Here is a 12660-nt window from a genome sequence, read left to right as displayed (position 1 = left end):
TCCCAAAATACTTCAGTGGGAGCTAGATAAGGTCCTATGGCAAGTTGGAGATCCTGTGCAGTTGCCATAGTTAGCTTTAGGACCCAGGCATTTGCACCCCCAACATTTCAGAAAACAGAGGATTATTACTGATTACAAGTAATCAAGACCTCCCTTTCATATATCATTTGAAAAGAACAGCCTATGTCAGAGGCAGTTCAGTTACCCATTCTCAAGATGGTGCTAAGGCAACAAATGCCAGATGAATGATTCAGTCCCCAAAATTTTTTTTACTCAGCAAAGTAATGTAGCAATATATCAGACAGTATTAAATGAGTGAATACTTTTATCTTAATTGCTCTGAACCAACTGAAAGGATAATTCACTTTCTGGTTTACATGCTGCTATTTATAAACTGTAAATGATAAAATGAAGCTCTGAGGAAAATTTTAGACTCTTAGATTAATCCTGAGAATTCTGCCTCCAGAACCTTATTGTTTCTCTAATTATTTTAGAAGACAATTGTGACCTAACACTTCCATTTACTTTCATCTAGGAATCTGATTTTTTTATATGAAGATGGGAGCTAAAATATCCAGAATTGAAGAATGCAAGAAATACAAATCTGGCTACAAAATATTTTCAGGCGATTCAGAGAGGGGGCCTAGAATTGAAATAAGACGTGTACAAAAGACAGAGTTGCATCTGAAAATCTTACACACTGTAGTCTTGCTTCTCAGAAGTAAATGTTTTCCATTGAAGTCAGTTATTTTAAACAGGCACAGCTACATTTAAGAGACATTGCATTCTACTCCCTCCCCCACCTTTATTTTCCCATCATCATTTAGCAGTCATTAGCTTTAGGTTACTGCTTTGATGATTAGTACATGGACTGCTGCATTGCATTTATTTAGATTTCAATGCACTTCAAAGTGCATTCATTTACAATGATTTGCTTCAGCTACCAACCTTAGCAGTCATATCATATGGAATTCCACTCAGCTAAGTCTTTGTCTCTCCTTACTACATGCCATCTGTGACCATACATAGATTTGGAAAGCAGAAAACCTACATGTTAAAGTGAAGAAAATTGTCTTATTTGTGATTCCTGTATAGATCATCAGGTTAAATGCTTTTATCCACACCTTTCTTTAAAAGGACACCATCATTTTATAATAACAGTTTAAAATTGAAGTAATTTTCCGTATGTTTTACTTTTCCAATTGACAAATTTCCATTTCCTCTCCTCCTTGTGGTTCAATGAAACGGATATTAACATACCTTTTTCCTTTTTTATCATATACTAGTATTGAAAGTATCAGCAGGGTTTAGGAATCTTTTTTGTTAGTAAATCTTTACTCCACTCTATCGGCTAGTTCTGCAGCAAGGCCTCATTAACTATTCTTCACCATAAAAAAATAATGGAATTTTTTTTAAAAGCATTTTGATAAGCCTTTCTCCGAGACTAACAATATTAAGGGAGGTCTAACCAGAGACCTAAGATACTTGACTGTATCCCTTGAAATAGCCTCAACTTGACTAACACTGAGTGAAAGGTGCAAAAAAATTTGAAGTGTCATTTAATGTTTCACAAAGACTTTATCACAGCTAGGAGAGAGTCAATTTAGAAGTTACGTTATTCCGGGGGGAATTTTGCACCAAAAAATTAAAAATTCTGCACACAATATTTTCAAATTCTGCAAAATTCTGCATATTTTATTTGCTAACACAATATAATCACACCAGTTTCAATTACTTTTGGTCATTTATTTCAAAATAAATGTCAGCAAGTATGTCTGTAACAATACAGACAACAAAAAAGATTCAGGAAATGTTTTTTGACAAAGATTCCTTACTGGGGATAGTTATACAGAACTAAGTAATAATTCATTTAAACTACAATACAGAACCGTATCTCTCGCACCTCTCAGAAGCGGTGCAAAGGCCTGGGGAAGTCAAAGGGTAATGGAGGAGAGGAGGAAGAGGGAAGTAATTGCTAGGAAGGAGCCTGGGTTTGAACTTGGAGAGTTGTTGTATATGGGTGGGAACAGTATGGAATAGTTTTTGGAGGGACAGCAAAGGGGGATGGAGAGGAGCTTCCCCCATGCAGACCTTGGCTGACCCCTAGCCTCTCCCATTCAGACAGGCACAGCTGCCCCATCCCCGTGTTCCTATACCCCCATGTGTCCTTGCACCTCCTATCTACGTGTCCCTCCACCCCCACTCAGACATCCACTCCCCCATCCCCATGTGGCCCTGCCCCCAACTCCCCATCCCCATGTGTCTTTGTGCCCCAATTCAGCCACCCTCCCCCTTTGCTATGTGGCCCTGCATCCCTCCCCTATCACCATGGGGCCCTGCACCTCCCTCCTGCCCGGTGGCCCTGTGTTCCACTCCCATTCAGCCCCTGCCCCAGTCTATCCTCCCCCACTAGCCCTTGTGACCCCATGTCTGCCCCAAGCAGCCCCATGCTATCTCCCTACCTGGCCCGACAGGCGCTGTGAAGAAAGCAGGCTCTCTCTCTTCCCTAGCTGGCTGGGAGCTGCTGCTGTTTTATCTCTGCAGCGCCCTTTGGTAGGCAAAAGGTGAAACTACAGCAACTTTCCAGTAGAAGCTTTTTTCTTAAAAAAAGAGTTAGAAATATGCACAGCTCATTAATTATGCACACACAGTGGCACAGAACTCCCCCAGGAGTAATACTATGTGTAAAATGAGCTGCAACTACTCAAGTTGCACTGTAATATTTAGTGAAACACTCTGTACTCTGTTTAACAAATAATTATCAATATAATTAGGATGTTTTTCCAAAATCTATTTTTGACTCATAAGTTCATGGACTTTAAGGCCAGAACAGACCCATCAATCTACTCTAACCTCCTGCAACCTCAGCCACCCACTTCTGTAACAGACCCCTAACTTTTGGCTGAGTTACTAAGTCCTCAAAGACTTCAAATTACAGAGAATCCACCATTTACATTAGTTTAAATCTGAAAGTGACCCAGACCACATGCTGCAGAGGAAGACAAAATAAATAAATAAATAAATAAATAAAAATATCAAGGCTCTTCCCCCAGTCTGATTTGGGGCCAAATTACTTCCTAACCCCAAATATAGTGATGTTAGATCCTGAGCATGCACAGAAGACCCAGCAGCCAGACACCTGGAAAGAATTATCTGTAGTAACTAAGAGCCCTCTCCATCTAGTGTCCATCACCAGCCATTGCAGATATTTGCTGCTAGCAGTTGCAGATCGGCTACACGCATTGTCAGCAGTCTCATCATATTGTCTCCTCCCATAAACTTATCAAGTGCAGTCTTGAAGCCAGTGTGGTTTTTGCCCCCACTACTTCCCTTGGAAGGCTATTCCAGAACTTCACTCCCCTGATAGCTTGAAACCTTCGTCTAACTTGAAGCCTAAACTTATTGATAGCTAGTTTACATCTATTTGTTCTGGTGTCAACACTGGCACTTAACTTGACAAATTTCTACAGATTCATATTGATCAACATTCAGATGTGAATGTTACTGCTAGAAACTGAACACTCAAATGACTGACTACAAAAATATAATTTAAGCTCGGGTAACAAGTACCAGCTTAAGATAACGAGTGACTCTTCATTCTAGTACACAGTGTTGTTGTAGCCTTGTTGGTCCCAGGAGATTAGAGACACAGGGTGGGTGAGGTAATATCTTTTGTTGGTTCAATAGAAGATAATCTCACCTACCTTGTCTCTGTTCTTTCTATACAAACTAAAGAGAATCTAGTGGTTTGCCTGCACCATAGAATACCTATGTTCTCTCCTTAGCAATAACAAGGAAAACTGAAAGGGTGGGAGAGATCCTTACAGTACCGCTGAACCAAAGGGGGAAGAAGGGGCCATAGCCCTCCCACTTTTTGGAAGTGGACAGGCCTGGCCACCTTCCCCCCATGGCAGACCCTGCCCACTTCCCTTCCTCTTCTCCCCGAAGGCCTCCACCCCTGATCAGGCCAGTAGGTGGTGGAGCCTGGCTGGAAAGACTAGGCAGTTGTGGGAGCCATACAGACCCACCACCTGCTTGCAGTATGAGGGGGCTGAGAGCAAACCCTGGCCCATGTCCCTGTCCTGGCTCCCCGCCTAGCCCAAGGCAGGTGTAGATGGAGGGTCCATGACTCTGCACTGGCTCCCCACAGCTGCCCATGCAGCTCCGAGGCCCTGTGATGCAGCTAAAGCCAGGTCAGGGAGAACCACGCAGGCATCTGTGAGGAGCCTGGGTCCCTCCATCTGCCCCGGGGTGGGAGTCTTGGGGTGCTGGGACACGAGCAGTGGGCTACTTTTGGCCCCACCCCACCCTGGGCAGGGCAGGGTTTCCTGGTCCCACTGTGGCATCCAGGGGAAGAAGAGGGGCAGGGGCGGGGCATCCAGAGCACCTGGACCCTTATACCCTCATTTTTGGGAATTCTCTGATGCCCTTGGATCATTACTAAGTAAAAGAGATGCAGCTGGCAGCTACCAGGTGCAAAATCATTACTCTAGGACTTCAGCTTCTTGACTCTGCTAAATTTAAGGAATCAGGCTCAGAAAGGCATATCTGGGTTAAAAAGCAAATACTATATAAAGCGAACTCTGTGCTAAGGAAAGTTCATATGGAACATGAGTCACCACGCAAGGTGATCCTGAGAAAGGAACTGCTTTGCTTCCATGCTTAACCACATTAAATCTATAAAATGAACAACCAGAACTATTGATCAAAATAACTGTCTAGAACCATCTTCAAAATGAGTAACGGTTCTTAAATTAAAAGCAAAATAAGATCAAGACATCTTAAATAAGTCCTGTTACAAATGTACTTAATTTCCAATTCAATAAAATATCAGAATATCAATTTATTAAAAGATTAGATGAACTATACATATGTAAACTGTAATATAGTTGAAAAATCTGAAATATTTCATTTTAAAAAAGAAAAGTATTTCGGAAAGTATTTAAAATATTGCATTTCTGGGCAGCAAATCTAACAAAGTGCTCTGGAAATGGTGCATTTTCTCTGTGCATTCATCAAGCATTAGTCTCCAAGGCATAAAGAACTAAAATGTTGACAATGTTGCTTCTTGCTGATGTGCAGACACGCAAGTCTGTGAGCTCCAAAACAGCAGCAGTTTTAACAAGGAAAAGCTATGGTCCTGGTTGATGAAAGCAATATGCCTCCCGGGAGTCCATGACACCTTGGAAATATGCTAGCCATACTGCATACAATTAAGTCAGATTGTGCTGATGAGTTAGAGAATAAGCCTTTGATTGATAATTTTTCTGTTTATTTCCGCCAAGGCCACTGAAAACACGAAAGCCTTTTCATCTGAAAGGTTAGCATACATGTCAACTTCTTTTTCTTGTTTCTCTGTAGAAGAAGAAGAAAAGTCACTATGAAACAAAAGCTTTTCTCCAGCTCCTGCATCAGAAGTTCGTATACAAAAGTTACACAGATATTAAATTATAATAATATGGGTATTAGTATTGAAAAGTGGTATTACAGACAAGCAGCTCCCATCAGGGAAAAGAAGTCACTGAATCAACAGTCTGAAAATATGTCACAAATGCCTAGTCTTCAGTGACAAGAAAAGATGACTCAGCCTAACATCATATGAATGACTCCTAACACACAAATGAAAAAGAGTAGTTAATGCTGCCTAATGCTTCTTCCTCCAAGGGACAGACAACTCTCTACATGTTACATTTAAATAGCACCTTTCATGAAAGGACAAACGATGTATTATAAAACGAAGGTTTCAACACCAGTAAGAAGCAGGATAGTTCTTTCCCTGTAGTATAGGTAGGAGAGTGAGATACTGAAAGGTTAAGTAAATTGTCCAAGATCACTGAGCAAATTAGTGACAGAGCCAACAGAAGAACCCAGGACTTAAGACTCAAAGCACCATTAGGAGTTTGACTTCCAGCACTTCAGGAACACTAGCCTTTTCCTGACATGGGACATGTTAATACCCCAGGGAGCCTGCTTCACCCAGACAAGCCAACTGAGAGTGGAGGGGGCTGCAGGTGGGTCACTTAAGTGCAAGAGTGAGCCATCAGGGAGCTCACCTGCTGCAGCGCTCCAACCCTGCCGGGCTCTCTTGTGGCACACATAAGGTCCATAAAATGAGAGCTCTGTCACAGCCACCTCTTAATTCAGCACCCCACCCACACAGTCTATCCCTCGAGCTCCTCCCTGATAATTGCCCAGCATTACAGAGGCTCTTTCATCAGCTTCTTTTTGTCAAGTAGCCAGAAAGGGCTAAGTGAAGCTGAGCAGGGGTAACATGCATTGCAGGAAGGAGAGCATACATGGATAGTCTAGAACTCCATGAGGGAATCCACAGAGATCCCCTAACGTCACCTACTTAGAGCTCCCTCACGTGGGTATTTCTAGAGGACTGGGAATGGGGCTCACAGCTAAGGGGGATCACCGCTGCAGAGGTTTAAAGTTCGGCTTATTTTAACCTACCAGTGTCCCTGTAAGTATATAATGGTGTCCAGACACAATCAGTATTTAGACTTCAGTCTGGAACCATTTGTCATTTCACCATGAACTTAAATGAGAAGAGTGCGCAAATCCTTAAACCACCAGGATTGAAGACTTGGCCTGTCTCGTCTTTTCTCCCCACTCAACAGCTGAACATTAAAGTCTGTTGAAAGCTACTTAGCAACCTCAAGGCACCTATACAACTATGCTTCCCACGTTTCACTACACAGGAGCTTGCTTCATGAGGTACTTGGAATATCAAAAGTCAGCACAGATGTTCTAATGCAAAGCTATGAGAAGGTTGTTTTAGTTCTGTACTAGAATTCGAAACACATTCAGTCTTGGGAATACAGGTCATTTCAGCTGGATCTCTGGTGTGGTGAGAGGCAATACCATCTGCTGCATTCAGCTTGAAGTCAGGAGCTAAGAACCCAGAGCTATACCAACAACTCTTCCCTCCGTGTGGCTTTGGGGGAGCCACTTTATCTCTCCCTGCCTTAGTTCCTCGCTCCTGCCATTTATAAAAACAGATCACAGGGACACCAGAAGCATTTCTGTACACTGTTCCAGAAGAAAGCACTGTAAGTGCTAATTATTCTATATGAAATACTTTTCAGATTTCTGGCTTGCAGCCATTTTTTTTTCCTGTTTCACACTACTCTAACCCAAACAAGCTCAGACATCCAAAATTGTCAACATATTCAGAGAAGCATTTCTGGGTTTCTTCCAACTCCTTTTTGCTAAGCATGGCAGGAGATTTGATGTATTCAAAATATACAAAATAAAATGAACGAGGAGTACTTGTGGCATCTTAGAAACTAATAAATTTATTTGGACATAAGCTTTCGTGGGCTAAAACCCACTTCATCAGATGCATGGAGTGGAAAATACAGTAGAAAGATTGTATATTACACACACATAGAAAACATGAAAAGATGGGGTTTGCCTTACCAACTCTAACAAGACAATCAATTAAAATGGGCTATTACCAGCAGGAGGGAAGATAACTTTTGTAGCGGTAAGCAGGATGGCCCATTTCAAACAGTTAACAAGAAGGTGTAAGTAACAGTAGGGGGAAAAATTAGCATGGGGAAATAGTTTTTAGTTTGTGTAATGACCCATGGAAAAGAAGCCCTTGAGGAATTCCACCAGGATTTCAACTATATCAATGAAACAGCAACACACCCCCTTTGCAGGGTCTAGCAATGTGTTCTCTTCAAACATAAGAAATTGCCTGCCACTTCTAGAATCAAAATTCCAGTGAGTTTTGGATAAGGAATTAAAATAAATAAATAAATAAATAAAACCAGTGAAATCACTATGAAAAAGCAGTTCTTTTATTTTTACAGTGAAGAAAAAATATTTAAGTTTGAAAAGACCTAAAAGAGCCTATTGCATAATATGGACTAATGTCCACCCACCCACAAACTCGGAGATCAGGTTTTGAAGTTACAACAGCACAGAAAAACAGACCAGTATGCTAAGCGTCCAAAAGTGCTTTTTACACAAGTAATTTTAAATGAAAGTTCTGGATGTTCTAAAAGAGCAACTTTTCCTTACATATTTCTTCTCCAAATCCTCATATTTGTACACCAAGCTTCAGGATGAAGTTTTTATGGCCCAACTGAATTCCTCTAAAGATAAAAGGTAGATGAAATGCCAACAGGCTCTCGGTAACAGCCGTTCCAAGAGGCACAGCCACAAAAGATGCATAGTAAAGAGCCGGGAACTACTTAGAGATGTGCATATTTGATGTCTTACCATGTTGTTAAGCATCGAGACCAGGACAGATCCAACACAAGATAAATTGAGAGTGAGTTTTTAAAAGTTAAAAGACAACAGGACTTGTGCTCCCAAGTGACCGCTTTTGAAAACCCCCGCCCTCTATTATTACTCCTAACAGAAGTATGATATATGACAGGTCATAATAGTTTGTCAAGAAGGTCATGCTATTTCTGTCCAATTGCTCCTTAGCAATCCTGACTATATTAATTATTTTCTTTGACAATTAAGCAGAGCAGCCTAATTTGTCACTGTGGCGTATAAAGAGTTGGATGTGTTCTCCCTCAAATGCAAGAAATACTATAAAATTTTAATACCAATTCGTTTGGCACCCTCATTTGGAGCACCTTTATCTCGTCTGAAATACCATGTGAACCAAGAGCATCTGAAGAGAATTAGCTATGAGATGTTCAACACACTCTCAGTATTAAGGAGAGTGTAAATCTCTGACATAGCCTAGTATCCTACTTCTAGCAGTGACTTACACAGCTGACCACACTGATTGATTTTTCTCTGAAGCAGCCAGTGTAAAGGTTCATCATGGAGACAGCAGGAAGAAGGAAATCCTCTCTGATCCCTGCACATAATCTGCTTATGCCTAGAAGCCTGTGAAGGACCACTGGATCTTATCAGAAGCAGATGTTTGCAACAGTTCTTGCTTCTTTGAAGGAAATGAGTTAGCCTTCCCACACATAACATTACCCAAGTGTTGGTCTGGAGAAAAAAATTAACAGTCACTGCAGCATTTTTTCTTCCTTCTCATAGACTTTAAGGTCACAATGGACCATCACAATCATCTTCTAGTTTGACCTCCTGCACATTGCAGCAGGCCACAGAACCTTACCCACCCACTCCTGTAATAGATCCCCAGCCTCAACTGAGTTACTCAAGTCGTCAAATCACGATTTAAAGACTTCAAGTTACAGAGAACCCGCTACTGAACTAAGGCTTTGTCTACACTGCACATTTTACAAAGGCACAGCTGTCATTGTAAGGTGGGCAGTGCAGCCGCTATCTGTTGCCGGGAAAGAGCTCTTCAGGAGACAAACTAAAACCACCCCAAGAGACGAGGCGGTAGCTTCACCGCCAGGAGAGTGTCTCTCAATGCCGAAGCACTGTCCACACCAGAGCTTTTAGTTGTTAAAACTTTTGTCGTTCAGGGTGTGTTTTTTTCATACCTCTGAGCAACAAAAGTTCTAACAATGGAAGCACAGTGTAGACAGAGCCTAAAACATGTCACCAGTTGGGTTAATGACAGCAAACCACTCAAAAAAAATCCTCAAAACCAAAAATTACTTTCCCCAAATAGGTTTCCTAATTCTCATACCTCTTTCTTCCTCATGCTTTTTGGCTGAGGCACTCTTAGGTCTTCCTCGTCCCCGTCTGCTATGATCTGAATGGCTGTTAGATCTGGACCTTTTCCTGTTTTCTAAGTCTTTATTTACTGTAGAATTTATCTTCTCTCGCTTAACTCTCTCTGTTCGTCTCCTTTTGGCCTCACTCTTGTTTTCTGTATAAATGAATAAAGAGAACATTTTAGGGTTGCTTTCAAGTCTCTGTAGTTACTCAGTCTCAACTCTTCCCCACTCCACCTCTTTCCTTAGATCTCTTAACAAAAATGATTAGTTCCTGCACAATAGACATCTCTGAAGCAGTTCACAACACGCGACTGCATCTGCACAACATCCTGAGTTGAGAGTTGAGCAAGTTGTTTCAGGCAAAGGCACAGACATACCACATTTTTTGATCACAAAGATCAAGTCTTAATTATGATGACATTTATGTAACATTTTGCAACTAATAAGGAGCATCTATTAGCAACACAGTGCATAAGAAATGCTTAGTTCTTAAGTCAGTGAAACTAACTGCTCAGGACAGTTTTCAAAAGTTCCTGATGCATCACTTCTGATGTGCGGAAAGTCACTGCTCTCATTCCAGGTGTTCCCAAATACTATTAAGAAATGGATAAAGACGCAAACACTAAATCTTTATTTTTTGTTTTGTTTTGCCCTCACTCCTGAAACTATTTGCATATTACACAATTCAGCAGAAGACACCAATTCAACTGTACACTCAGTTTTTACTACAGCAGCACCTAGAAGCTCCAATTACCATTAGGTCTCATTCTGTCAGGAGCTGTAAAGAGACAGGCTGTGGCTACACTTCAGAACTTACAGCGGCGCTGCTAGTGCAGACGCTCTAAGTGGATGGGAGAGAGCTCGCCTTTCAATGTAATTACTTCAGCCCGTGGTGGTGGTAACTACGTTGGCAGGAGAAGCTCTCCCACCGACATAGCACTGTCCACACCACTGCTTAGGTCAGTGTAACTTACGTCACTTAGGGGGGTGGCTTATTCACACCTTAAGCTGCAGTCTGTACACAGCCTTAGTCAAGCTGCCTTCACACTTATCACATGCTAGTTTTGGGAAAAAGCTTCCAAATTTTGCACCCGAGAGTTTTTGGTATTTATCAGTTGGACCTCATTCTACTACTTTCCCTTTGTCCCACCTCCCAATTTACTGCAGACTGGACATATGCCACAGCTAGATGGCAGGATATAGCTTGTGAATATATTTGACAGGAGAGCCAGATATATTAATTCACTTTCACACTGGAATTACACAAGAGCCTTGCATAATCATAATAAAGCCTTTAATGCATCTAACTGGTTGGTAAGTAGTTTCATTTATCAACCATTAGCTAAAGAATGGAAAAAATACCAGTCACACCTTCCAACACAAGCCCACTGCCTCTAGCTTGCAACAGTCAACATGTCTGACATCACCACTTTATATTTTCCTAAAGTTGACAACTGGAACATTTTCTCTTCAGATTAAACTAACTATACAATCTATTCTGATCCTGTAAATCTTTTAAGTGAAGAACTTCTACAATTGTAAATCAGATTCTTTTGAGATCTTCCCTGAAGGGGATTTGTTCTGACTAATGTCCTATTAGTGGTAGGCAAACCATTAACAAAGAACATAAAGGAGAACGTGAATCATGCTAGAAAGCATCCAACTGATTCCTTTGCATATACATCAGCAGAAAGCCTTGAATTTGAGAAAATACATTTTTTTTATTTTACTGCATACTTTAAAAAGAACATCTTAAGTAGCTTTTAGTTTAAGTTCTTCCAAAATACCGTGTTATACAAAGCATTAAATGACATTCTGCTATTTCAGGACTGAGTTAATAAATTCAATGCAGCTCATAAAAAAAAAAAAGGGAAAATAGGAATTTACTTTTGAACAAAACAAGTTTCAGTCATCAAGTGCTATGAAATCTGGCTTCTCTAGACATTTATCTTCTAAGTAGGATTAATCAAAAGCTTTCTGCAGGGAATTATATTTGCATGGTGAATAAGCATGCAGCTAAAAGATAAACAATGAATAAAATATCACTACCAACCAAGCAAGGCTGCAAAAACACCACATTTTGTCTTTCACAGTTTGTGAAAAATTAACTTGCATTTAAAGTCTGCCTTGCCCCAGTGTAAAAGAAACAAGAACTGACAAAAGTCCAAGTTTATAACACAGGAGGCCTCCCATGCTCTTCATTTTTTTCTTCCAAAAGCAGAAATATGAAAGGGAAAGCCCCTCAGTAAGATTTACCTGCAGTGGGTGGTGACTTCTCAGCACGTTTGGCATGCAAGAGCTTTCGACTAATAAATATGTAGCCACAAGGGCACGATTTGCATGCAACAGGAACCTGAAAGAAAGCAGGGAAAATAAGATTTTGAAATATCACAAGAGTTGTTCTGTTAAGAAAAAAAAAAAAATCCCAAATACAAGGCACATGTGACCTCCAAGATATTCTTCACATTTTGTTTATACCCCAAACAGTATTCCATGTTATTGTGCAGTTCATAAAGTTTTGTAACAAGGTGAATTTGATTTAAATCACTAGTCAGGAAGATTCAATTTAATCATGGATTTCTACATAAAAGTGCATTCTTGTTGGTTGTTATAACCTTAATACATGTTCTTCACAACTCAGAGATAGATGAACGGTTCATTTTTAAAATGTACACATTATACATTTTTTAAGTGATTTACTTTGAAAACTTTTCAGATTAATTTTACGGCAATATCAGAAAATGAATGAATGATTGTTTGGTTGTTTCATTTACCAAAGGTAGTTTAGGCAGATATTTGCAAACTATCTCCAATTCAACAGGTTACTCATTAATATTTGAAGGATTTTCTTGCAATGCTGTATTACGAGGAGAAAATACCAGACAAACTTTTAAATTGTTATGTATTCTGGATTTTTTCTTCAACAGCAAACATAATATTTTAAACAAAACAAGCATATGAATTTTTGAATTTCATTCAACATACAAGTTTTTTTTAAATCAGGTTCATTTTTGTTAAAATTGTTTTTAACTAAAATAGCTAATGA

General features: G+C 40.3%; 2 protein-coding genes across 3 annotated transcripts in view; both read right to left on the bottom strand.

Annotated features, from left to right (window-relative positions):
* VPS35 (VPS35 retromer complex component) overlaps positions 1-12660 on the bottom strand; it is a 252384-nt gene that overhangs the window by 165647 nt on the left and 74077 nt on the right. The gene's annotated exons all lie outside the window — the stretch shown is intronic.
* The window catches only part of C19H16orf87 (chromosome 19 C16orf87 homolog), a 50387-nt gene that overhangs the window by 22300 nt on the left and 15427 nt on the right, over positions 1-12660 (bottom strand). The window contains exons 2-4 of one of the 2 annotated variants that reach the window (XM_032778096.2): positions 11871-11967; positions 9584-9766; positions 4824-5355 (exon numbers count right to left, since the gene is read on the bottom strand). In XM_032778096.2, the coding sequence (XP_032633987.1) occupies positions 5237-5355; positions 9584-9766; positions 11871-11967 (399 nt within the window). In that variant the 3' untranslated portion in view covers positions 4824-5236. Of the gene's footprint in view, positions 1-4823; positions 5356-9583; positions 9767-11870; positions 11968-12660 lie in introns of those variants that run through there. The other variant, XM_032778095.2, reaches the window with a different exon arrangement.

This window comes from Chelonoidis abingdonii, chromosome 19 (assembly GCF_003597395.2).
Source record: "Chelonoidis abingdonii isolate Lonesome George chromosome 19, CheloAbing_2.0, whole genome shotgun sequence".
Lineage (NCBI taxonomy): Eukaryota > Metazoa > Chordata > Testudines > Testudinidae > Chelonoidis > Chelonoidis abingdonii.
This window is presented reverse-complemented; position numbering and strand designations above follow the sequence as displayed.